The 26,537-nt window shown below is 41.9% G+C and overlaps 1 protein-coding gene across 1 annotated transcript in view; it reads right to left on the bottom strand.

Moving 5' to 3' along the window:
* The window catches only part of F5 (coagulation factor V), a 68,577-nt gene that overhangs the window by 32,939 nt on the left and 9,101 nt on the right, over nucleotides 1-26,537 (bottom strand). The window contains exons 3-10 of the mRNA XM_031387585.1: nucleotides 24,812-24,934; nucleotides 13,292-13,504; nucleotides 10,399-10,542; nucleotides 7,069-7,290; nucleotides 4,935-5,100; nucleotides 3,678-3,855; nucleotides 1,751-1,850; nucleotides 1,233-1,444 (exon numbers count right to left, since the gene is read on the bottom strand). Of these exons, the coding sequence (XP_031243445.1) occupies nucleotides 1,233-1,444; nucleotides 1,751-1,850; nucleotides 3,678-3,855; nucleotides 4,935-5,100; nucleotides 7,069-7,290; nucleotides 10,399-10,542; nucleotides 13,292-13,504; nucleotides 24,812-24,934 (1,358 nt within the window). The remainder of the gene's footprint in view (nucleotides 1-1,232; nucleotides 1,445-1,750; nucleotides 1,851-3,677; nucleotides 3,856-4,934; nucleotides 5,101-7,068; nucleotides 7,291-10,398; nucleotides 10,543-13,291; nucleotides 13,505-24,811; nucleotides 24,935-26,537) is intronic.

Here is a 26,537-nt window from a genome sequence, read left to right as displayed (position 1 = left end):
TGATTTTTCTAGACACCTGCCTATTTTGCATGCCTTTGGATGAGACCTCTTCCACTATTACTTAGCCTAATGGGAATTAGCCTAACGGGGAAGAATATGAGACTATTAATTGTCAGTGAAGATAAACTCGGGCTGCTGAGGAGGTTGCCCAGTTGTTAAAGCCCTGGGTTAGATCCCCAGCGCCACAGTAAAGCAGGTGTGGTAGCGTCCGTCTCTTGGGACTCAGGAGGTACCAAAGTTCAAGGTTATCCTCAGCTAAATTACCAATTTGAGGGCTGCCTGAATTTCAAGAGAAACCTGTCTTACAAAAACAAAAACAAAAAAACAAACACCACCAACAAAAAATAAATAAAACAAGGGGTGGGGCTCAAATGATTAAGTGAGAGTGCTGGCACATCTCCCAAAGCACCAGGGGTTCACTTCCCATCTCCCAGGTGCCAGCTCACAACCATCTGTAACCATAGTTACAGGGGATCTAGCTAATGCCTTCTTCTGTCCTCTATGGGCACCAGGTATACACACTGTGTATACATACATGCATGTATGTATACATACATGCAGATAAGACACCCACACACATAAAATAAACCTAAAATTTAAAAAGAAAAGAAAAGGAAGGTAAGAAAAGACAATTTAAAAAAGTCTAAGGCTATCCTGGGCTAGTGTGTTTGAGGCCATGTCTCAAAATAAAAACGAACTCAGAAATCTCATCTCTTTGATCACATTATTCACTATAACTTAGTTTCTCCAAAGAAGGGCTTTTGGCAGGCTCAAACTTAATTAAAACTATGGCTCCAAGTGTCTTTGCTCCTGAGGGCTCTCTCCTGTCTCTGTTGCTTGCCTCTGAAAACAGCAGAGATTGGTACCAAGTTCATACTGAGCTCCTAAGCCACCCGGTAAACACATTTCTAGGAGGGATATTGTTACTTATTTGAACAGAAGAAAGGATTAAAGGGGCCCAAATGGCTTCTTCATCACACAGTCAGCAAGTTTGGATCAAAAGTACAATCAGGATGTGCTTTCTGCAGTCAGAGTCCAGAGGAAAGGAGGCAGGGCAACAGAGACAACATACGAGATGACCATGATGATAAATATCTCGGAACTGTTGCCAAAGAAGACTAATGATTGGTGTATTTTAGAAGGGAAGCCCTCCTATCCGGTAGAGAGACTTAACCTGTGCCAGCGAGGAGAAATTCCTCTTTTTTTTTAAGGTTACGTTATGGATAAAATACCTGTACGCCTCTCTGGTCCAGGGACCTGCTCTTACAAATTAGAAGCAGCCCTATCAACCCAGAGGCAATGTCCCTTGTAACGTCCACATCACTGTAGTATGGTCTTGTTAGGCACTGGGCATCGCTTTCCGTGGGTTCGTCAAACTCTAGAATGTTCCATTTGTAAGTGAAGGTTTCCCCTGGTTGAACTGGTCTGATCATGGTGTGACTGCCTGAAAGAAAATATAAGCTATTAATTAAAAAAATTTCATCATAATAAATATCTACCTTAGCTTTTATTTAGAGTAGTTAATATGAAGAAAGAAATATTCTTTTTGTATTAAAACTCGACTACGGAGACCATGTAGCTATTCAATACCTCTCCACTAGATGGCGCCAGTGACACTCAGAAAGGAGAGCTTCCCCCACTTCCGTATTACTGACTGCATTGGTCCTAACCACCGAGCAAATAGGACAAGAGAAAACTGTGGAAGCCTCCGGGGGAGATCAGTAGTTTCCAAGAAGTGAACGGTTCCCACCTGAGGTGGAGGAAGAGTTGACTCCATCTTCGTAAGGAGAGAAGGTCACCCCATGAGGGTAAATGCTGTAGGGTCGGCTGGCCATATTTTTGAACACGATCTACAAAGTGAAGTCATAGTTATTATTTCCATGTTTAAGGTCACTCGTGAGAACTATTTCAGACAAGAGGAGGACAGCTTCTTGTGTGTGCATGTATGGGCAGGTGTGCACACACAGACGTGCAGGCAAGCAGTGGGAAAATCAGTTCTGTTTATCCCCGGCAGCAGCCTCCCTCCCTCGTTACCTGACAGGAAGGATCTCTCATAACACCTCACCCTCTCTCAACTGGTCCCCACACCCCTCCCTTCTTCTTTCAGATTACACCGCATCTACGCATCTTTCCCCTGCGCCTTCTCTCCTCTAGACCACGAGAGCTTGCCAGGCTCCCTGAGACCATTGTTAGCGAAGTTAACTTCCTGAATGGCTCCAGTAGCCAGATCCTGAGTTCCAGATAGAATATGCCCACACTGAAATCTAAAGCATCTCAATAGAGCCAAAAACGACGGATGGATCACAGGGAAGGAAGGTGTTCAGACATTTTCAAATGAACACAATGGGTTTTGTCCAGGGCATGCTTTTCCTAGAAGTCCTAATTAGCCTGTTAATCTTCAATAGACAACCTTAACCTTATTTTCTTGGTTTGCTGCCAAAGCCTTCGAATCATCCTCAATCATCAAGAACCTACATCCTGTTGGGCGGTGGTGGCGCACACCTTTAATCCTAGCACTTGGGAGGCAGAGGCAGGCAGATTTCTGAGTTCGAGGCCAGTCTGGTCTACAGAGTGAGTTCCAGGACAGCCAAGGCTATACAGAAAAACCCTGTCTCGAAAAACCACCACCAACAAAAAAGAACCTACATCCTAAGGGTCTTGCCTATCAGTGTAACCTTCAATTGTTTGGGTTCCTACCTAGTCCTGTAAATTTGGCACAATGTTTAAGGTAATTATTTGAAGAAAACTTCAGGCTTTAAAGAAACTGTTGTTACACTCTGTGTGTGTGTGTGTGTGTGTGTGTGTGTGTGTGTGTGTGTGTGTGCAGGTCAGAAGACAACTTGTGGGAGCTGATTCTCTCCCCCGCCCCCTCCCCCGAGACCCTGTATAATGAACTCAGGTTTGGCATCGAATGGTTCTATGCTCTGAGCCATGAGCAGCCATTAGAGCCGCGCGCTTAGAAGGCTGTAGTGAAGCGTTATCTCCTCTCTGCTGTGCGGACTCAGATGTCCACACTGGTAACGAGCGATGCCATTATCCAAGGCCTCTCAAGTTTTCTGTATTGGGACAGCTGTGGGGCTTTCGTCAAGGACACCGACTTGGAAACTCAGGGCAAGAAACTTCTCCTGGCTCACGACCCCAAGCGAGCTGGGCTGCATTCACTGGTGGGTACGTCTTGCTCAGCCGTATTTACTTTGCTACAAGAGTTAGGACAGACTTTGCAGACAACCTTGGGGAGGCGTGGGTGTGTCTCATTATGCGCAGTTGTGGCCACATGGGCTCAGCTCCCATATCGCATTCTTCACTCCTCCGATGATACTGGCTCTGTTTCACTCCCTCTATCCTTTTCTGCTTTGATTATTTATCCCAGATATTTTTGTACTAAGTAGTATATAAATGAATGAAATACTAAATAAAACTGAAAGCTATGCTTGACTTTATAATTATGTGAATACATTTAAATATATTAAAACTGCTAGTACCTTTATCTGTCTTTCCCTGCTTAATTCTTTTTTTTTTGAACAGAAATGAGTAGCATGATGATTTAATAATACATACATACATACATACATACATACATACACAAATATATGAGAGGACTATTGACTAAAATTCCTGTCGTTTTAATGGCCAAACCCTGTTTAATTCTTCCCTGCTTCCGTATTTCTGTTTCTTACCTTGAGTGTGTCCCTGACCTGGGCTCTAATAACAGGGCCCAAAATCCCACTTTGTTTGATACTGGGATTCTCGGTGCGTTTGGTGAAGGTCTCTTCTTCATACTGCCTGTAAATCACTTTCTTGTAATGTTTCCCGATTTGGTTTGAGAAATTATCCAAGTGCAGAGACTTGTATTTTCTTAAAGTGAAACAAAACAATGAAACAAAGGTTAGACTATTTCCAGCGGCGAGTCCAGTGCGATGAATGACGATGGGGAAACCCTGGTGCATGCAAGTGCTGCTTTGGGGTTAGCTAAAATGCTACTTCCGGGGAACATTCTGAGTGTAGTTTGCATCCTGAAGCCCTCCATGTAGCAAGCAAGAGTCATCTCTTCCACTGGAGAAGCCAGACATAACTGATGAGGAGCAGCTACAGCGACAGAGCGCTCTGTCCCCTCCTTATTTATTTATTTATTTATTTATTTATTTATTTATATTTATGTTGTTGGCTTCATGGTATTCCATTGCATGAATATGCTATAACTTGGTACTCTTTTCCAGTTGAAGGACCTCTGGAGTTAATCCTAATCTTTTGTCACTAGTAACACCACAGCCGTGAGCACCCTTTTCATACATCCTTCTAACCTGTGCACAAGAGCACTTTTATACCATTAAATTCCAAGAGTACAGTGCCTGGGGTAAAGGTTATATATGTGTTTATCATTCAGCACGTTTTGTCAAGTTATCCCACAGAATGGCTTTAGCAACACACTGGTGCCACCAGAATGTGTGATAATAGCTTTTGCTTTCCACAGCCTCGACGGCAGATGGTGGAATATGAACCTGCTAGTCTGATAGGTACAGAATAGCATCCTAGTATAAGATCACTTTCATTTTTCTTACTAGGAATGTCATATGAAAAGATACTAGAACTTCTAATTTTTTTTTTTTTAGTTTTCTGGCACCTTCCCTCAAATATGAGAACACAAGAATAGCACGGAGCTTGTAGAACTGATGTGACATCCTTAGCAAACACCTACCACAAGGGTTAGCAGTAGCAAGCATCCAACAAGTTCTAGCTGCCCTTGTTCCTGCTACTATCCCCATGGGGACTTAGGGGGAATTAAACGTCTCTGAGGATAAGAATGTCTAGGGGGAAACTAATGCACATGTCTCTTGAGAGCTGGCCACTCATGACATCATAATTCAAACCCACACCCTAAGGACCCTGTGGGCCATGCCTTTGATCTTTGCATGGTGGTCTGAGCCCCAACTTACTTGTCCATATTGGCGGGTATCACAGGTGCATAGTTCCAAATGACCTCCTCTGCGGCGATGAAGTACTCCCACCTCTTCATGTGCCGCCTCTGCTCTCGAGTGAGTGTCTTGGGGTTCCTCGTTTTCTTTGGGCAGTTTTTAATGTCAATGTAAGCCTGCATCCCAGCTGGATTAGAACATAGAGACAGGAGTAGGGTTTGAGAAAAAAAAATTCATCAAAATGTGTATTAAAAAAAATCAATTCACTGGAGGAAAAGAATAATAGCAGATAGCAATGCTCAGACTGGCTTCAGCCATTTGAGTCTGGGCTCTTTTAATGGGTCGCAGGAGGCGAGAGTAGAAAGCAGGAGGAGAGGTAAGGGTCATAGGGAAATGTTGACGAGGCTCTCTCTGTTTTGTCTGCAGCAGGAACAAACTTAAAACCCTGAGCCTGAGGCTGGTGAAGTGGTGAAGTAGGCTCAGTGTGTAGATGGTTCTCAGTTTGATCCTTAGCATAGTTCTCCTCTCCATCTCTGTCTTTGTCACTCCAAAAAAACAAAAAACAAAAAACATATGAAACAAGAAATCATTTTAATTTTGTTTTTTCTTGTTATTTGTCCCTTTGTTAAAAGAAGATCAAAATGCATATTTAGTGTGATTATTAAATAATAATGCACAATAGCAATTGTTTTCAAGTTTAGTGATAGTTTATCTGGGTCATCACTTCATCATAGTTTTGGTTGCTCAGTATGAAAACAAAATGTTCTCATACAGTGTTTATTCCTCAAGTGTCCACACACCTGGTTGTGATAAATGGTTTCCTATGGTAACGGATTTGCTTAGATTTTCATCTCTAGCAACATGGATGTCCCTCTCAATAGTCTAAAAGCAAAGATGTGTGATATGACAGATATTTCATTTACATGGTACCACATGGTTACTGCTAGGTACTCTTATGCCCACCATCCCCCAGAATTCACCCATGCTTTCTGAAGTCCATTTCTAGCTGGTGTGGTGGCTCATGCCTATAATCCCCACATTGGGGAGTCTGAGACAGGAGAGTTGCCATGATTTCAAAGCCAGCTAAGAACTTACAGTGAGTTGAGTTTTAGGACAGCTTGGCATACAGCAGAAGACCCTATCTCAATAAAATAGACAACATATCATTTGTGGTCCATTCAACACACATTGTTTGAGTTCTTTTTTTGTGCCAGGATCTTGTGCTTTTCTCATTGCACAGGACCATATTATCATGTTTGGCCTGGCCAGTCTTGGTAGCTCTGTACTTCTATAAATTTGCGGATATTTACCTTCATCTGTCTAGTGTCTAGGTCCTTTCCTTTGGCTACCTATGAAAGACATCCATGAACACATTGACAGGAGCATTAGTTGGTCTTCCTCCTTTATGGAAGTGGAGACTCTTAAGCTTTTGCTTTCTCTTAAAAGGTCTTCATCAATGCCTGCACCTCCTTCATCCCCAATTAGTAGGGTTTAAGTCTAAGAGCAAAGTGCCTAGTGGTGTCTCGGGAGCTAGGATACACGTGTCTAGGTGGGTTCAACGAAAAGGTTAAAGGAGAGGAAATAAAAGTTAGTAGCCTGGGAAGAAATGGTGCTCACTCAACACAACACTGTCGGGAAGTGTTGAGGTTGGTCTGTTACTATGTGTAAAGCTAAATACCAGCTCTGGTTGCCCGAGGGACAAGGCGATCCTCACCAAGGGATGCTATGTAGTCTGGCACCTTAATGTAAAACTATTGGTTAAATAAAGACACCGACAGCCTGTAGCTGGGCTGAAGAGAGGTAGGCGGGGCTTTGGTTGCCATGGTCGGAGGCAGAGAACATGAGGAGAAGAACAGGGAGATGAAGAGGGAGGAGAAGTCGCCATGGGATAGATGAGTTGTGAGAATATGGCCATGAGGCCTGGCCAGTTGGAGTAAGCACAGGAAGAGCAGCCCAGGCAGAACGTGGCAAGTCATATCTCAGGGTTATTGATGTGGAAATAGACAAAATAGCTTAGACGGTTGATATTAGCCCAGCTCTAGTGCTAGTAAGGCTTATTATAAAGGTTTTGTGTCTTTTAACCTGGGAACTAAATGATCCAAGGTGGGGCAGAAACCCTCAATTAATTTTAACCACAACGAGAAAGGTTTCTTGCCTTGATAATGCTTTGGGATGAGAGAAGAAACTATCCACTTTCCTTCTGGGCTCATAGTCATGTTCGCAGTCGTAGACGTCGCACTGACCAGAGTGACGGTGGACACTTTGTGCTGGTTGTGCTCTAGGACTTGGCCGTTGAAGTGAATAGAAAACATTTCTGGCCCCGAGCTCATCCCAATCAGATGCCAGCTGACGTGATCATGGGCACAGACTGCTATATCTGAGAGGGAGAGACAACATACAAACACAGAGAGATGGTAAACAAGGAGTCATGTACCAAGTACCAGCACAAGGAGCGTGGTAGAGGTTAGAATGGGGGCCATTCCTTCAGATGCAGGGACGGCCAAGGGACAAAGGCCAGGGGGCAGCTAAGTAGGGGATGCACCATCCCAGCTTGTCCAGGATTGAGAGGTCTCTCAGAACACAGGGTTCCCAGTGTATGAACTGACAAAGTCCTGGGCAAAATGGAGTGACTGCTCACAGCCATCTGGTCTCACTTGGAAGAAGTTCCCAGTACCTCCCATAGGCCTGAGGGTCAGGGCCCAGTCCTCTTCTGCAAATAGAGATCAAGCTCTGTTAAAGTAGAAGAAAGTGTGGATGTGCTGAAGAATTTTCTGTTGTGTCTTTACCCTTTTTAAAATTATGTTAGGCCGGGCAGTGGTGGCCCACACCTTTAATTCCAGCTCTTGGGAGGCAGAGGCAGAGGCAAGTGGATTTCTGAGTTCAAGGCCAGCCTGGTCTACAGAGTGAGTTCCAGGACAGCCAGGGATACACAGAGAAACTCTGTCTCGAAAAACCAAAAAAAAAAAAAAAAAAAAAAAAAAAAAAAAAAAAAAGAAAGGAAATACATTAGTAACAATGGATTACTCGGTTGTTACTGGTGTCCTTATTGTAAGCAGATGCTGAGAGCCTTTTGTGAACAGGATTGCTAACAACCAAGGAAGAAAACCAAGGAGAAAGCCCAGGTTTTGCTTTCTTTGTTGCCACAGTGATCTGGGAGAGAGTCCAGTCTTGGCTCCTACCCAGATCTTTAATCACTAGATATAAGAGGGTGGTCTGGGATTTAGCTTCTTATCTGTAGGGGCATTTGTCCTTTGTGAGAGCCTTGAAAATAGGGAGTTGGGAGGGAACTAGAAGGTATGTGTTCCTGTGGGTGTGTTTATCCCATTCAGAAAAAGCCCACACTGAGCCCAGCAGTGAACACATCTACAGTAGTATTGTCATGTCTACTCAATGTATGCCACTCTAGAAGACTAGGGGCTTTACAGGAATAAGTATGTGTCTACTAAGGATTTTCCCTTCTCTTGCTCTTTTGTACTTAATTGAAGCTACTCTTTTTTTTCCCAAGTACAAATTTATAATCTCCCTGTCCTAATCAAGTTTTTATTTTTTTTGCAATGCAGTCCACTATTTTAGCTTTTATATATTTACATGGATTATTCTCCCTGTCAGGACACGGACAGTGGAACTGTTGATTCCATTTCTGGGAACAGCATATTGAGACTCCTAGTTGGTAAGGACCACACAGAGACAGGGAAAGGAATGAGATACGAATTCAGGTCTTCCAAGGTAGAAGTCAGTTAGTGCAGTCTCAGGTTTGTAGGAGCCTAGTTTTGGAACTCAGAATCAATACTCAGAGCTGCATGAGCCAGGCAGAAGATGGAGCCAAATGAAATAAAATAAAAATAGAAAGCAATATCAGACCCTGACTCTCGACAATGTTGGTTTTTCTGTAAGAGAAGCCATTGGTGATATTGATACATGATGAAGTTTAGAATTTTGAATCTTGTTTACAGTTATTTATTTATTTTGCGCATGGGCATGGGCACAAATGGCATGATTCATGTGTGTGATTCAGAGGACAATCTGTGAAAGCTGGTTCTCTTTTTCCACCATGAGGATCTTAGAGATCCGGCTCAGATCATGAGACCTGGAGAAAAGCATTCTTAACTCCTGCACCATCTTACCAGCCTCTAGAATTTTTTAATAGAGAAATATTTTCATTTTTTCCTAAATTAAACATAAATAAATACTATATATTAATTATGGGATATCTATACATATATTATGGGATGTATCTGTATGTATATGTGTGTGTGCATATGTGTGTTTGTGTGTACATACATACAAACATATTAAGAGACCAACTCTTAGCCCATTATCTTGTATCTGGTGATTGTAAATTTGAAATGTCAATCTGGAATAGGAGTCAAGATTAGAATCTCCCACAGAGAAACACAGTTTCCCAATCACCATGAGAACAAAGAAAGAGTAAATCTAGATTTTCCTCCTTTAGGAGACATACCATAACCATAGCAACCATCTATATCACTTTTCTGTCTTTTGACTAGCACTGGATTTTTCATTCTAAATCTGTTCTATTAGAAAGACAGAGAAGAAGTCGCATAGGTTGCTATGGTTACAGATGTCTCCTCAAAGGTGCATATACCAAAAGCTTGGCTCTGTGTGATGAACCTAGAAAAATACAGCCTAGTGGAAGGTGGTTAGGTCACTGGAGTTGTTGTTCCTGGAAGGGTTAGTACAGCTAGTTCTCATGAGGCCTTGACTAATTCTCATGAGAGCAAGTTTTTATAAAGCAAGCCTCATCCTCATCCCCGTTCTTAGCCTCTTCTACATGGAGCCATTTCCCTTCTTGCTTCTTTGCCTTACTAAGGCACAGACAAGTGGTCCCTCATCAAAGGCTGAGCTGATGAGCTGACAGTCTAGATCTTTCTGCTTCTAACACTGAATTTTTTAAAAACATTTTTTCTTTATATAGTAGCCAACACTCAGTATTTTGTTATAGCAGCATAAAATTGGCTAGTACAGTGGAAATCATACACATACACACACACACACACCACACACACACACACACACACACACACACACACACACACACACACACACACCAGCTGGTATGATTTTACTTTCTTACTAAATTATCTGCAGATGAGAAGAGAAAACCTTCCACGCGCCACGGGACGTTATTCATCAGTAGATTTTTGAACCGTAGAACATACTGTTATAGACTGACTCTGTACTTTATTAGAGAAGACATTGATATACTCGGGACACTACACCTAACAAGGCTGTATCAAATAAGGTTCCTTGTTAACTTCTGATTTATCTGTTGTACTTCCTGGGTAAGACAGAAATGATGATAAAAATCATAAAAATCACTGATTCATTGCATAAGATTGTGATACTTCACCACTAGGTACTGGAGATCAGTGACTATGGTAGCTCTGCCTTACAGAAAGAACTGGACCAATGTTGGACAAGCAGAACACCGTCATTGCTGAATGGTGCATGGCCCCTGTATTACCTGGCATCGTCCTATTCACAAAGCCATTGATTGTGTACATTAGAGATGGTGACTGGCTCCAGCTCTTGCTTTCATCAAACACAGCAAACAGAAGCACACGTTGCTTGTCAAACATCTTCTGAGTCCCGTCCTCAGTCAGGGTGCCTGAGAAAGGAAAGACAGACTTCTATCCAGGTCCAGATTGAAGGGTACTTTCCCTGTTCTGAATTTGAGGCTAGAAACAAGTAATGTTGATATAAATTTGAATCATACATTCCCAGCCAGGTCTTATGATGTCTTCTTATAATCTCAGTACCCAGGAAGCTGAGACAGGAGGATCGTGAGTTCTAGGACAGTTGGGCTACATAGGGAGTTCAAATCCATTCTGGACTATTAAAAGTTTACCTCAAAAAGTCAAAATCTAATATCCTCAACAATGAAAAACCCCATTTCTTCCAGTCTTCTAGATCAGAATACATACCTTGTGTTGAATGAAGCTTCCTCATTACATGGGACACGAGACTAGAGAAATATTTGTATCAAGATGAATCCATATTTATATGAGTAAAAACAGTGGTAAAATGAAAGTGCCTTTTTATAAGATTAACAGTTTTCCCAATGCAATCACAGAATCTTTTATATGTCAGGAAATTTAAAAAATATGTTTACATAATGAATAAGAGAGCTGGGTACATGATCTCTTGGTGTACAGGTATAAATGACATTATCTCCATGGTATGGTTTGTTGTGGTTCTTTGGATGTTTTAATGAAAGATGCGTTGAAGTCTCTTAAAGTAAGAGAAGGAAGAAAGGAGAAATTCATTTATTATTATTTTTGTTTTGTTTTGTTTTTTCAAGACAGGGTTTCTATGTGTAGTCCTGGCTGTTCTGGAACTCACTCTGTAGACAAGGCTGGCCTTGAACTCAGAAATCTGCCTGCCTCTGCCTCCCAAGTGTTGGGATTAAAGGCATGCACCATCACTACCTGGCCCGGCAAGTGTATTTCTAAGAAGCACAGCTAATGGAATCCTAACTTTTGGGACCCAGTCAAAAGGATGACCCATGGTGAACAATGCCCTGGTGGGGCCTTTTACCTCAGGCGCATTTTGTTCCCTGGATTTTTCTTGGACATGACTTTCTGATTCCTGTGACAAATACTTACATTCAATTTATCAAACATGTTATTCCTGTTGGATGTCAGAACATAGCTATAGAACCCAATCTGATCACTCCAAATCTGAATATGGCCTTCTGCCTTGCTTTCATGCTTTCCCAGATGTAATCTATCTATAGTATGTGCCAGGCAATTGTGTTTAAATTAGTCTGTCCTGAGAAAGCTCTGGGAAATGGCGGCTCTGTCAATATGTAGTATGGGCTTACTAGCATTTATTTACATGTTTCTCTGACCTCAAACATCCTTTCTTGGATCACTGCTTTGCTTCATTCATGTCAAAAGTACACTGAAACTGAAGCAAAATTGTTTAGAGCATTAGACTATATTCCATCGATTCTTTAAACACCTTAAATCCCAAGACACAGATCTGCATAGGTGGGCAAAGGGCAACACTCACAAAATCTGTGGACTACACCTACATTGTTCAACTTGGTTTTTTTTTAAATGGCTTTTAAAAAGAGATTTATTTATTTATTTTATGCATATGAGAACACACTGTAGCTGTACAGATAGTTGTGAGCCTTCATTCTGTTGTTGGGAATTGACTTTAGGACCTCTGCTTGCTCTGGTCTACCCTGCTCTCTCTGGTCCAAAGATTTATTTATTATTATATGTAAGTACACTGTAACTGCCTTCAGATGCACCAGAAGAGGGAGTCAGATCTCATTATAGGTGGTTGTGAGTTACCATGTAGTTGTTAGGATTTGAACTCAGGACCTTAGGAAGAGCAGTTGGTGCTCTTATCCACTGAGTCATCTCACCAGCCCCTGTTCAACTTTTTTTTTTTTTTATTTTCTTTATTTACATGACATATGATTTCTCCTTTCCCAGTTTCCCTTCCAAAAAACAAAAAACAAAACAAAACAAAACAAAAAACCCAGAAAACAACAAGAACAAACCCCTGTTGCCTCCCCCCTCCCCATGCCTACCACTCCATCCTCTCCCACTTATTGGCCCTGGCATTCCCCTACTTTGGGGCACAGAACCTCACAGGGCCAAGGGCCTCTCCTCCCATTGATGACCAACTTTGCATTCCTCTACTATGCACATGCTGCCAGAGCAATCAGTCCCACCATGCATACTCCTTGGTTGGTGGTTGAATCCCTGGGAGCTCTGAGGGTACTAATTAGTTCATATTGTTCAACTTGTTTTTAAGAAATCAAAACAGGATCACATCTGTGATCCACCACTAGAAAAACTAGGGCAGAAATACAACTATGAGTACAAGGCCCTTTCTACTAAAAAAAAAATTAAAATACCAATCGACTAACAAACCAGCCAACCAACTAACTAACCAACCAACCCACCCTCAATCAAGTAACAGCAAAAAAGAAAGCTGGAGTTACATATGCTTATAAACTAAATCACCAACACAAACTTCAACTATGCTGGTTGTCCCAGACAATGCCATTTCTAGGAACTCTATCAGTGACTATGGTGTTGTACACTTCAAAATGAATAGACCTGGCTTTGAGGTAGACGTGACTGGTCATACAAATGTGCAGGCACGATGTCAGAGTAGGCTTGAAGGGGTTGCCATGTCTGAGATGAAGGGAGGTTTTAGAAGTGGCAAAAACCAGTACCAAGTGCTGCTTTCTCTTAGCTATAATTTGAGCTCCACTTCCTTTTCCTGCCTCACCTACAAGAAGGTACCAAGGTTCCCCCAAGCTTCAGCCCAGTATAATCCCCCAGCCAGCCCAGCATCTTTGCTGTAGTTGGATCTGCTGGTATTGCTTTTACCTTTCTTGCAGATAAGCAGAGGCCCAATCAGACCCGAGTTGAAATCCTGGGTCAGGTTTTCATAGGAGTAGTAGATGTGGGTGAGGCATGGTGGGTCATCAGGTGTGGGCCCGCTGTCCTCACTGATGACCCATTCATAGGTGTATTCTTCTCCAGGAGCCACAGCATCATCCTTCTTCTCCGCAGGGAATGTGTGGTCCGGGTAAGAAGCTCCTGGAGAAGTGACAGACATAGAGACATCCAGAGTTTTCCACCACTCTCCAGCGTGGGGGACACAAGATGAGCTAGCTCTCTGCAGATCACCTGCCTTTCATAGCAACCTTTATACTCAGAGGGGTCACACATACCACACTGACCTCTATTCCCATATTTACACTCCACAATGCTCTGAGGAATAGTTGTTACTAGCAAAGACTAGCTAAGGCTGACCAAGTTAGTGTTCAGGGTATCAGAACAACTGTTTGTATGGAATCAGAGACTCAAATCATATTTCATCGATAAACCATCTCATGATACAAGAATCAGTATGTTTTCTCAGAGTTCTCCATGAGTCATGCTAGCTTACTGAAAAAAAAAAGTCGTCTTTCCCGGGGCAATCATCCTTTGCCCTGTTTGTTTGTTTTTGTTTTTTTGTTTCTTAGTTGCACCTTGCCACTGGACCTTTCTGGCTCTTCCCCACCCTGATGGTCTCTACATCCAGCTCCTGCATGCAGTCTACTCCTTGGGCATATGAAGTCAGTCATTCCCAGGGTAAAGATGCCTTCCTTTATTGTGCAAAGACCCATTGAAAACCTGTGCATACTGGGTGCTCCCTCCAGCATCAGAGGGGCAATGTAGAAATTAGTCTTCTGTTTTTGAAGAAGAACCTAGATTAAAAGGAGTTTCGAGGGTTGAGACGTGGTAGAGATGGAGCAAACAGAGCAGGAAGGGGAGAGGTCAGGGTCCTAAGCAATCAAGGGGGACTGGCTTCCTCTTTGCCAGAGGCACTCTTCATTCAGTTAAGTAAAGTTTTCTCTATCACCAGTTGATGCCAAGGCTCCTTTTTGGGATGAAGTTACCTTTGTTTGGTAGAAAGTGAGACCATCAGAGTATAGGGAAACAATCCTGAAGTGTTTCATACTATGGGCAAAGGGCCAGGAGGAACTATTTTTTCCTGAAGTGGTTGCATTTTTGAAAAGAGAAATGCTTGGTCTTCCTAGCCTTCTTCCTTCCTTCCTTCCTTCCTTCCTTCCTTCCTTTCTCTCTCTTTCTCTCTCTCTCTCTCTCTCTCTCTCTCTCTTTCTTTCTCTTTCTCTCTCCCTCCCTCCCTCCCCTTTCTCCCTCCTTCCTTCCTTCACTCCTTCCCCTCCCTTTCTTTCTTTCTTTCTTTCTTTCTTTCTTTCTTTCTTTCTTTCTTTTTTTCTTTCTTTCTCTATCCCTGTCCTTCTCAGCCTCTCATTTTTCATCGCACTGGAGCGATATAAGAAAAAGTTCATCAAATTTAAATATAATACTTGGTGAGTTTTAACCAATATGTATAGTCATTATAGCTAGTCATAGTGAATGTAGAGAATGGCTCCTTTGCTCAAAGTATCTTTATGTTACCTGTAATCAATGCCTTTTCCTATCCAGGCCGAAGAAATTGTTTATCTGTTTTCTTTCACTAAAACTTTATTTTTATATAATGTCATATAAATAAGATGATACATTATTTACCCCTTTGTGTTTGGTAGGCGTCATATATTAGGGTTTATATTGCTGTGATAAAACACCATAAGCAACTTGCTGAGGAAATCCAAGCAGGAACTCAAACAAGGCAGGAGCCTGAAGACAGGGTTTTATGCAGAAAACATGGAGGGGTGCTGTTTACTGGTTTGCTCTCCATGGCTTACTCAGCCTGTTTTCTTATAGCAACCTGGACTATCAGTCCAGGGGTGGCTCCACCCACAATGGGCTGGGCCTCTCACATCATCCATTAATTAAGCAAATACCTCATAGGCTATTGTTGCAGCTCCCAGAGTTCATAGTTGGGTAAAATTGGTGATTATGTCCTTTCCCCAGTAGTATGCATAGAATCTTCCTGTACTACGAAGCAACCAGTAGAGAAGTAGCTTCCGGGACAGTACCAGCTTGATTTTCTCATGTCCCATAAGTCACATATATCTTACCACAGCGTGTTAAGGATGTCCCTCACTGTCATGTGACTTGCACTGATTACAGAGCGAGAGGCCTGCTACCGTGTCTTAGTTTTGCCCCTCCCTGTATGTGGTATCTCTCTTTTCTGACTACTTTGGATAGTTTGTTTTATCATTAATTTCTGGTCCTTGGTCATGATAGGCTCTGGTGCAGTTTTCTTCTTGTTCCTACTTCTCAGAGTTGTCAATTCTTTTTCTTTTTATTAAATTTTTTCATACTGTATTTTAAACATATTCTTTCTTCTCCTCAACTCCTCCTAGATCCTATCTACTTCCCTACCCATCCAGCTGAGTGATTTCTCTCTCTCTCTGAAAAACAACCAGGAAAAAAAAAAAACAAGATTGAAAATCAAAACAAACAAAACCCGACAAAAAGAAGTCAACAAGACAAAAATAATCAAAACCAAAGAACACATTTAGACACAGATGCACTTGGGCAAGCGCGTGCGCACACGCACACACACACACACTCCCCAAAACAACAACAAAAAACTCACCCCAAAACATGGAGTCCATGTTAGATCAACCCACTAGTCCTGGGTATGGGGCTAGTCTTAGAGTGGGATTCATATACCCAGTGTTACTGAATTGGGGAAAAATAAATTTTCCTTCCCTAGCAGGTACCAATCACAAACAGCTTTCTGATGAAGGGTGGGACCTCATGTCAATTTCTCCATCTCAGTGCTGGGAATTTGTCTTCTGTGAACCTTTGTGCTCTCTCTCTCTCTCTCTCTCTCTCTCTCTCTCTCTCTTTCTCTGCTTTTCATCTAGTTGTGGGTCTCTAGTGGCCTTAGTTCCCATCTACTGTAAGAAGCTTCTCTGATGATGAATGAGCAAGGCATTGATCTATGGTTATAGCAGAATGTCAAGGGGAGTCATTTTATTGCTATGTTCCTTTGGCAGAAAAAAATAGTACCAATTGCCGGAGCCCATGATCCATCTAGCTTTGGGTTTCTGGCCACCTCTAATCAGGAAGTGGCTGGTTACTACGATAACATTTGCACCTCTATTGTACCAGTATGTGTTGCAGGCAGATCATTGTCTGCTGTAGGCTGCAGAGTTTGTGGCTGGATAGAATTGATAATTATTTCTTCTCTGGTAGTGTTCAGAGTACCTTCCAGATTCATGAATGCTAGTCAGTAGGGGTGAATGCTTGTCTAGGTGGGGACCAGCTCAACTTCTCCATGTTCAATAACATAAATAAGTTGTATCTTCAGCAATAGGGCCTTACCATCAGATATGTAGAGTAACCAATAGCCTGGGCAATAGCCCATGATATTGGTGGCAGGGCGAGATCATGTCAGACCTTTCTTCACCTGTAGGTCTGTAGTTTATATCACATCTGAAAAGGTCTAAGCTATTTTTTCCCTTCAAGCTCTTTTTTTTTTCTGTCCCCATCACTTTTGAGACCCAACTACACACGTTAACATGACATTATATCACAGTTAGTGAGTGTTCTGCTTGTCTTCAGTTTTTTTATTTAAATAAGTTTTAAAATACATTAATATGTTGTAATAATTTCCTCACCTCATCTAAGGTGCTGTTAATATCGTCTAGTACTCTTTTCACTTCTGGTTACATTCAGGTACTTTCTAATCTTTCATCTCTCTCCCAATCACACTTGTCTCTCCTTTATGGCACATCATGGAAGGACTCCTACAGGTTCCCTAAATGTTAATGTTGAAGTACTGCCAACCTCTCTAACCTGAAACCATTTTCATAAGATCTATCCCCTAAAATATGGCATGAGTTTTGACAGCATCAGCATGCATCTGTGTTCTCCAGGCATGATCAGGAAACAGGTCAACTCTGGTGGCTTGGTTGCTGCTGTGCTGTATACCGATGTGCTGGGTATGGTTCTAAGCATGGAAGCCATGTAATGGAAGAGTTGAGATGTTATATGGATGTGCTTATTTCAAAAAAAATCTCTAACACTGACCATAATGCCACATGTGGTGGGTGGACCCCACCTTCTCTCTGACCTCATCATGTGTGATTCTTACCATTCACGACGTATCAGTCACCAGTGCCTCCTCTTTGTACCCTGGATGTGCTCAATGCTATCTAACTGAGGGTCTCTGCAGATACAGTTCCTTCTGTTTAGAGCATCCGTGCTCCATTTCATCCTTTAGATAAATGCTTTCTCACCTTTCTGACGCCAATGCAAATACCAGTCACTTTTTCCTTAATCTTCAGTTGTTTTACCTATATTTGCCTTTATGGTACATATCATAATTCATAATTAAATATTTGTATATTCTTTTCTACTGGGTTACAATTATTATCATTCTGCACATTTTGATTGCTGGAGTATGGACTCCTTAAAGGAAGGGGTTAGGCCTTGTATGCCCAGCATCTCTGGTATCTTTCATAGCACAGGAGAAGCATGAATATATGCTCAATCCATGTTTGCTGTAAGGTCACCAACTCATAGTTAAAATCTGTTAGGATTGTATTATATAAAAACAGATTAAATGCCACCATATGAAAATCTAGATGTATTATTTAGGATCCTACATCACTGGTTGCACTTAAAAAAAAAAAACAATCAAAATGCCAATCTTAGCAATCTAATGGCATAGCTAAATTCTGGCATAAAATCTGGCTGATCTGGAGCCTTGGCTGTGGGTAGTTTGTTTTTTTTTTTTTTATTTAGTTTCTGCTCACTAGTGTCCATTACAATAATTTTTAGTCTAATTACTCATCTCACTATCATAGACCCTGAGACCATGCCTCTTGGTCTAGTGTAAAGATCAACAATTGAGTGTATTACATCTACCCCACCATAAAAGGTTTAACACTAATAACTAATATTTACTATCAGATAATCCCCCACTCCAGTGATAAACAGGATTTGAATGTTAACAGCAATCAGGGGCCAAGGAACGAGAACAGCGTGAGTGACTTTCTGTGAGTTATAAGGTGAACTCTTGATAGAGACGTGTCTGAGGAAGAGTCTCAAAGGACAAACGGAGAGCTTTATCTCTGAAGCAAACACAGCAGGACTGATAAAGTGGGTTACCCTCCCAGTTCCGGCTTTGTGCAACAACTAGTAGGCATGTGGTTCCTCGAGCTGCCTTACATTGAGGCATGCATGCATCCTAGCCTTTACTGAGCGACTCTTCCTCCACAGCCTCATGGGTTAAGACATGGCATTTCCTGGACTGAAGCTTCCACTGTTAGCCCCACAGAGGATGCCGACGGTGGGGAGTAACATCTTCCTTCCGCCTTTACAGGCGCTCCAAAAGCAGAAAGGCTCTACTTTGTGGGGTAAGAGGCTGTCTGATACGATGTCTGCTTATCTTTTTAGATAGTTGATTAAATACAGCTCACTCGTCTGACTTCTACACTACATGGGGATGATGGTCTTTTTAAACATGATTTGATTGTTTTTGTGTATGTGTATGTGATATGTAGGTGCATGTGTGTGATGGCATGTGTGTTCATGGGCATGCAGAGGCTGACGGGTATTGAAGCAGAGTCTCTTACTTGAAACCAGAGATTGCTGATTCAGTATCTAGTTAGTCGGCTGAATTTAAGGATCCCCTGTCTCTACCTCCTAAACCTCCTAAGCCCTGGGATTACAGGAGGGCTATCAGAGCCATATCCTCCGCTGGGGAGCCAAACTCCTGTCCTCACATGTATGTAATAAGCATTTTACACATTGAGCCAATTCCTATCATAATGTATGATTAAATATTCATCAGAGTGTATGAATCATGATACCTTTTCCTGCTAGGTTGAGAGAGAAGGCATACAAACCTTGACATAAGAATCAAAACTTTTGGGTTATACTCCTGCGAACTTGGGAAGAGCTCTTAATATTCCTTTAAGGCCCTTTTCCTTAAATTAAGATAAAATAATTCCTTTTCTAGAAATACAGTTTTTATGGGTTATGAGGACTATCACACACACACACACACACACACACAGAGAGAGAGAGAGAGAGAGAGAGAGAGAGAGAGAGAGAGAGAGAGAGAGAGAGAGAGAGACTTTAATCTGTTTGTGTTCCTGACACAGGATCTCCAGGATCTTCCTCCATATCCCAAGCTGTCTTGTCAATCACAATTCTTCCATCTCACCTTCTCGAGTGTAGGCATTACAGATCTGACCCTATGTTTAGATGAAAAATATCTTCGTGCTCTTGTGTTCTAACACATCTGAGAAAGATTAGATTGGTTTGGCCCTAGGTTTCTATAACAGAGTTCCCTAGCTTGGGTGGCATCTGAGCAAGCCATTCTTCATGTATCTTAAGGCTAGACATGGGTTACAACATGACGATGCTCTCATGAGGCCTTCCTTGGTACAAGGAGATCTCGTTTCACCTTGTTCTCAGGAGGCACACAGGGGCTTACAGAGCTCCACCCGAAGTTCCATTTCTAAGGGTACAAATCCATCATGAAGGTTGTGACTCCATGACTTGAGTCCTTCCCAAAAGCCCCACCCCGATATGGTCAGGATCATCGAGGATCAGGTTTCCAACATATGAGATTTATAAAACACAAACATGGAATCTATATCAGTAAGGTATCTATTTTAAGGTAAGGAGAATTGATATTAAGACAGTATAACTGCTTAAATTCTCTGACACAATTAATATATTTCTGAGCAAAGGGAAGATAATACAGTGTCCTTGTTTCTCATAAGTCCTCAGCCCTTCAGTTTAGTTCGACAGTGATTGCCATGACTCCCACCACTGCCCCGAGCATCCCGGGCTCTGTGCCAGGTGCATATGCAAAGGAGACCAGGGACAACACATGATGGTGCTGCAGTTGTGATGGCTTTGGACTCTATGTTTCCCCATGGCTATTCAATGCCGAGGCTGTAATCAGGACATGCTACACTGCCTGTCCCGAAGAAGAGCCCGTGTAAGAATTGCCTTCTAAGTGTTGGATTGATTTTCCTAGTGTCATCAAATTTATTTGTGAAAGTTTAGTGGCTCACACTCAAGCTTAACCCCCCAGTGGGTTTTAAAACCCATACAAACAGGATTCTATGACACACATGCAGGTACTGAAAAAGGTTGCCATGGCAACACAAATGGATGCCCAAAAGAAAAACTCTATTTTTCACTTTAATGTAAGATGGCATTTTGTATACTTGAATGGTAATTTTAATTGTTTAAAAGGTGAATCATGGGCACCAGGAAATAAATAGCGAACAATATGGATTTGTACATGGAATGTATCCTGTGAGTACTCACAGAGTTACCACCAAAAAGAGGATAGTTTATCAATAATGATAATTTATTCTTCTCACCTCACATTATTTTACCTCTAGAATAAAGCACAACAAGTGTTATATTTCTCATTCTGTAACCTACACAATATGAAACAAAATAGAAACAACTATTTAGAGGAAACATTTGTAAAGGGTGAGGTTTTTTTTTGGATAAGTCTTATTTTGACTTTGTAATCCAAATAAAGTTGAAATACTAAATTGAAAAGAAGAGAAAAGGGCAGGACGGGTTGTGATTGAACACACAGGTCCTCCTTCATCCTGTGGCAGAGTAAATGTCTTACACGAGAGTCTCTTTCATTTTGTACTTGCTCAGTTCTGTTCAGTTCTTGTTCAGCCCAGACAACTTTATAATGAGTTTACCCCCATCAGGCTGTATGAATTACTTTCAAAGAGTTTTTAAATGTTAAATGATGCATGCAAGCTTCGGGGAAAAGTAAAGTTCTGTAAAGTTCTGTTACCCTTTAGGCTGCTCATTCATTAAGCCTCCCCTTGTTAATATTTTTGTGTGATTTTTTTTCTCCTGTTTATTAAACACAGTGAATGCTCCTGTGCATGCAAATAATCAGAACATTCATTTAGAAGTTATAAATTAAACAATGGGCAAATTAAAGCTGGTTTTGTATAATGAATTCAATTCTACTGCATAGACATACGAGAGTTTTTTTAAAATGGAAAATACAGTTTTTGTGGTTTATGAGAATTTTTATATTAATCATTACAATTTGTTTCATATTTGGTAAAAAACAAATAATCTGTGTTAAGAATTGTTATGAAAATTCTAGAGGACTAACTTTTCATATACAGAATTTTGTAGCACTTAGATACAAAATACAGTCTCTATTGGATTTTTTAAATTTAGGACTCTAGCTTACTAGCAGGTGGCTAAATGTAATAGAATTTTAACATTAAATATAGTTTAATGCATTTTATATAACTCGAAAAATAATTCTGTAGTACAGTACAGAGCAACTTCACAGCTAACTACAAGAATACAAATCAAATGAAAGAATAATATCAAGGATCTGGGAATGGGGTTCCGTGGGACAGTGCTAGCCTAGCATTTGGAGATGCTGCATCTCATCCTCAGTGCTCACGCACACACACGAGTGCACACGCAGACACACAGACACAGAGATACACACACACACACACACAGAGACAGAGACAGAGAGACAGAGATGCACAGAGACATAGAGGGAAGGAGAAGGAGAGAGACAGAAGGAAGAAGGAACAGTAACAATGTTAAGACTTATCATGAAACAGACTTCCTTAAAATAATCACACAAACTTTGAAAGCCTTTGGACCACAAAACTTTTTCATGACCTTAACCTTAGTGCGATGCATGCTACTTACACTTTTTGGAAATTAAATTAATTTCATTTTGATTAAAATTATTTTAGTGATAGAAAATTGGGGTTTTTTAAGTGGTGTATGCATGTGAGTGGTGTGTGTGTGTGTGTGTGTGTGTGTGTTGAATACGCACATGAGCGGGTACACTTGCCCATGTATGAGTGGGAGCCAGAGAGCACCTGATGACCTGATTGTTCTTGCCCTTAGTCCCTTGAGACAGAGATTCTTAGTGCACATGAAGCTCAGCTGGTGACCAGCACGCCTCCCAGGTCTTACCTCCATCCCCCATCCCCAAGCACTGAATGATGTGGGTGCTTTGCACTGAATGATGTGGGTGCTTTGCACGGAATGATGTGGGTGCTTTGCACTGAATGATGTGGGTGCTTTGCACTGAATGATGTGGGTGCTTATTATGGGAGTTCTGGAAATTTGAACTCATGTCCTCATGCTCGTTGAGTGAGCACTTGTATCTGCTGAGCTGTCTTCCCAGACTCAATACAAAGCTTAAAATACCATTAGAAAGGAATTGTATTTCCACAAGCCAGTTGGTGTGTTCTGTCAAACAGGGGAGCCCATTTTCAACCCACCTGCAACCATGGAATCTCAAACCTATGCCTCTTATCTCTGCACCCCCCCCCCCCCCCCCCCCCCCCCCGTCTGCCTAGTGAATATTTACTCCTGGGATAAAGAATTTGGACTCTCACAGAGCTGGCTCACCATGTAGCTAGTTTATCCTCACAAAAGTAGGTCTAACTATAGAGGTAGACAATAGGCAACAGTGAGTGTTGACACAGAGGGGAGATACTGTATTTTAACCCAAACGGGCATGACACAATAGACTTCTCTCTACATAAAGGAAACTCTGTACTAAGATTATATCTTGTTTTCTAGGGAAGTTTTTTTTTTTAATTTTTCCTACATATCTTTATTTACCATTTTTATTTTGAACTTACAGAGCTACAGTCACGCATATGCAATACTATGATATATGTGCTAGAACAAATGTGTGAGTGCATTTTCGATAATTTTGTCTCACCAGTGCTTGCTGACTGCGTAATGGAGGGTCACGTAAACATCGGAGGAGGATGAACGATGCTACAAAGTCCATTTCCCTCTGCAAACAGCTGAGCTGAGGGGGCAGAGTCCACGCCCTTACCTCCTCCCACTCTGGGGGGTGGAGCTTGAAAGAGACTGTGTGACTTAGTCTCCTATCCTGCTTTGCATTGCTGACCTCTAGTTTAGAAACCCAATAAGTAGGTTCATCACTGTATGAACCTGTGCACCCCGTCTCATCCAGGAACTTGCCGGGTGTCCCAATTTCTTTCTTTGTTGCTGTAAGAAAACACCAACCAAAATTGTCTTGGAGAGAGAAGTTTGACTAGATTACAGGCTCCCATCCATCGTGGAGAGAAGCCAAGGCAGGAACTCAAGGCAGAAGCCAGAGCAGAGATCACTCAGAACTTTGCCCTGGCTTGCTCAGCTGCCTTTCTATATACAGCCCGGGCTCACTGCCCAGGGATAGATACACAGTGAGCTAGAACCCCCACCCCCATCAATTAACAGTCAAGAAAATGCTCCACAAAGAGGCTCACAAACAAATTGAATAAAGGTAACTTCTCAACTGGAACCTCCTCTTTCCAGGACAGCATAAATCTTACTGCCTGGATGTATTAATTTATTTAGTAGCTGGCTTTAAAAATAAAATGTTTGTTTGTTCGCCCTGTCTTGCCATGGGGTTTGTTTATGCCTATTAGAAGTCACAGAAGCAGGGAAAGGAACCAGTGTAGCCATGGAGATCAAGCACAATCCATTTACTACATTTATCCACCTGATAATGAGTCTTGCTTGTACTTATTATAAAAATATTGACTCACCTCTACTTTACACCATCCTAGAATGTATTGCTATTTCCATTTTAAGATTAACATATGAAGTGGAGAGATTCGGTGACATGAGGTGATTTTCCCACCCACCTTACCAGGAACAGGAACCTAACAAAATCCCAGTGCTTAGATGATTCTAAAACCATTTGTTTTCATCTCTGAAACTGAAAGCAGGTTCAATTTTTATAATTACAATTTTCAGGAAAGGATTTTCTCTAAGAGTGTATGGTTTAACTATTGCTGCAGCATTTTCTCTGTCCAATCACATTAGGGCAGTGACAGGCCTGTGATTGGACAGGAACAGAGAGGCGGAGCTAGAAGTTAAGGAGTGAGACAGGTCAGAGGTCAGGGAGAGGGAGGAGAAGTCAACATGGAGGCACGAACAGGAAGATGATCTAGGCCCCACGTGGTTTTAAACAGCCACAAGTAGCTAAGGTTTTCACAAGGTTAGAACGATTGGGTTAAAGCACTATCTTTATCAATTGGCTCTGAAATTACTGTATTGGCATCTTGTAAATCGTGATCTTATTGATATATAAACTTGATTGGTTAATTAACCCTTAAGAGTCATGTTTCTACTAGGTAACTAAGGCGCTAGATGACTGATTGTGGGGGGGGTGTGTGTGTGTGGGGGGGCGTTGCATGTAAGGAGATGATCTTGCTAGCTGGGAGAGGATAGCAGGACCCCTCCGGGACATAGTGTTGTGTTCCGGCCAGTACCCGCACCAGAGCGGGGAAGGTCCTGTGGGGCAGGAGAGATTGAGGGGTGGTCTTGTTTAATTTTTCCCGCAACAAACAATATCAGTCTTAATATATAGCAATGATATTAAAGTCATCTACTTCTCCTGTCAGAGAGAGAGCTTCCTCTTACCTTCGGAAAATTTGCTGTATTTAACCCCTTGAGGATGGATGCTCAGTGGTTTGTCTGCCTTGTTTTTAAAGTGAACTTTAACGATGTCGCCAACTTCAGCATATAAAGTGGGTCCGAGAAGTCCTAAGGAAGGGTAAATTTGAAACTCTTTACGTTCAAGATCATGAAAGACACAGCTGCTAAGCAAGAGGACCGTGTGGAAAGGCCCCCCAAGATGACTGTTGTCACTCCTTTTGGTCTTGATGTTGGCTTGCTTCTCTTCGACATGACTTGACTTACCTTCTGATCTTTGCATCTTTGTTAGCCCATCAACTTCATTATGGCTTACTGTATAAGAACTGAAAGGCGAATCCTTGGCCTTAACCCAAAGCAACTACAAAGAGTTGAGAGACAGTTTGCCCCAGATTCTAAGTCACACAAACAACAAAAGGCAAAGCTATGATTTAAACTTAAATCTACCAGACTCTGGGTACTGAGTTTTAAGCCACCTCTTTACAAAGCACCTCACACCTTGCCTCCATTCATCCACCCTTCCATCCATTTATCAGATACTAAGTACTCATACTCTTAGATGTCAGCCTGTGGTTGATGCATAGACGAGTAGTAGACAAGATGAGATGAGAAGAGAAATAATAAATGATCACAAGTGTATTTAATTATAAACTGGAGTAACACCAAAGAGGCCACTCAGAAGAGTGAAGATGGAAGGGGAGTGCACCAATGAACCCAGGCAGCTCTAGCTGATGGGAAATACTGCTGCCATCGAGCACTGTAGAGAGAAGTCTGTTCCAGGCTTGTGAACAGGGAGCTAGCGGGTCAGGGCTGCCAAACACTTCCCTGAGGAAGTGATGGTTTCTATGAGGAGCAAAGACAGGAACACAGAGATGGACAAGTGTCATCAGCAAGTTCAAAGGCTCAGAGATACCAGAAAACTTGGCCTACTGAGGGAGCAATCGATGGCCACTGAAGCACTTAGTAGGTAAGAGAGCAAGACATTGAAAGAAACACCAAAGGCATCATCATCATCTTGGGTCCAACTCAGGGCCAGATAGAACACCTGAATTTTGTTTTTCATCTGATAATAGTGAGGCTATTAAGTTTTTTCAGCAGGATTCAGCAGGACCCAGACTTTTAATATGTTTTTGGTTCTTTAACTTTTCTGTAGCTTCCATTTAAGTCCCCCCGCCCCCCATCCAGATTTTGATTTTAAGTGCTGTCTGTTTCTTAAAACTGATCTGAGGAGAAACTGGGGTAGAAGCTAATAGAAGGCTTCAAAAGAGACATTGGTAAGATGAAGGGCATAGTGGGGGTCTTCAGCGAAGAAAATAGCAGATGTATATGCTGGAGATGAAACCTTTGAGTTTTAGAATGTATTGGCTATGGAATAGGGATGGGGCCAGCAAGGTGTTACAGTCAGTGAAAGCTGTGTAGACAATGGTGACATGCTGTAGGATGGAAGATACCATGTGATAATTCTGTTTGGTATGTGTGGTGGGCAGAACAGTGGTCCCCCTTCCATGTTGCAATGCCTTGCGTGGTAAAAGGGACTGTACCTGGGCTGGAGAGGTGGCTCAGTGGGTAAAAGCACTGACTGCTCTTCCAAAGGTCCTGAGTTCAAATCCCAGCAACCACATTGACTCTCACAACAACCTGTAATGAGATCTGATGCCCTTTTCTGGTGCGTCCTCACCAGAGTTAACGGGGCCAACCAGAGAGAATGGGGTCT

Source organism: Mastomys coucha, unplaced genomic scaffold, assembly GCF_008632895.1.
Source record: "Mastomys coucha isolate ucsf_1 unplaced genomic scaffold, UCSF_Mcou_1 pScaffold1, whole genome shotgun sequence".
Taxonomy (NCBI): domain Eukaryota; kingdom Metazoa; phylum Chordata; class Mammalia; order Rodentia; family Muridae; genus Mastomys; species Mastomys coucha.
Note: the sequence above shows the minus strand (reverse complement) of the source record. Positions and strands in the feature narration are given on the sequence as shown.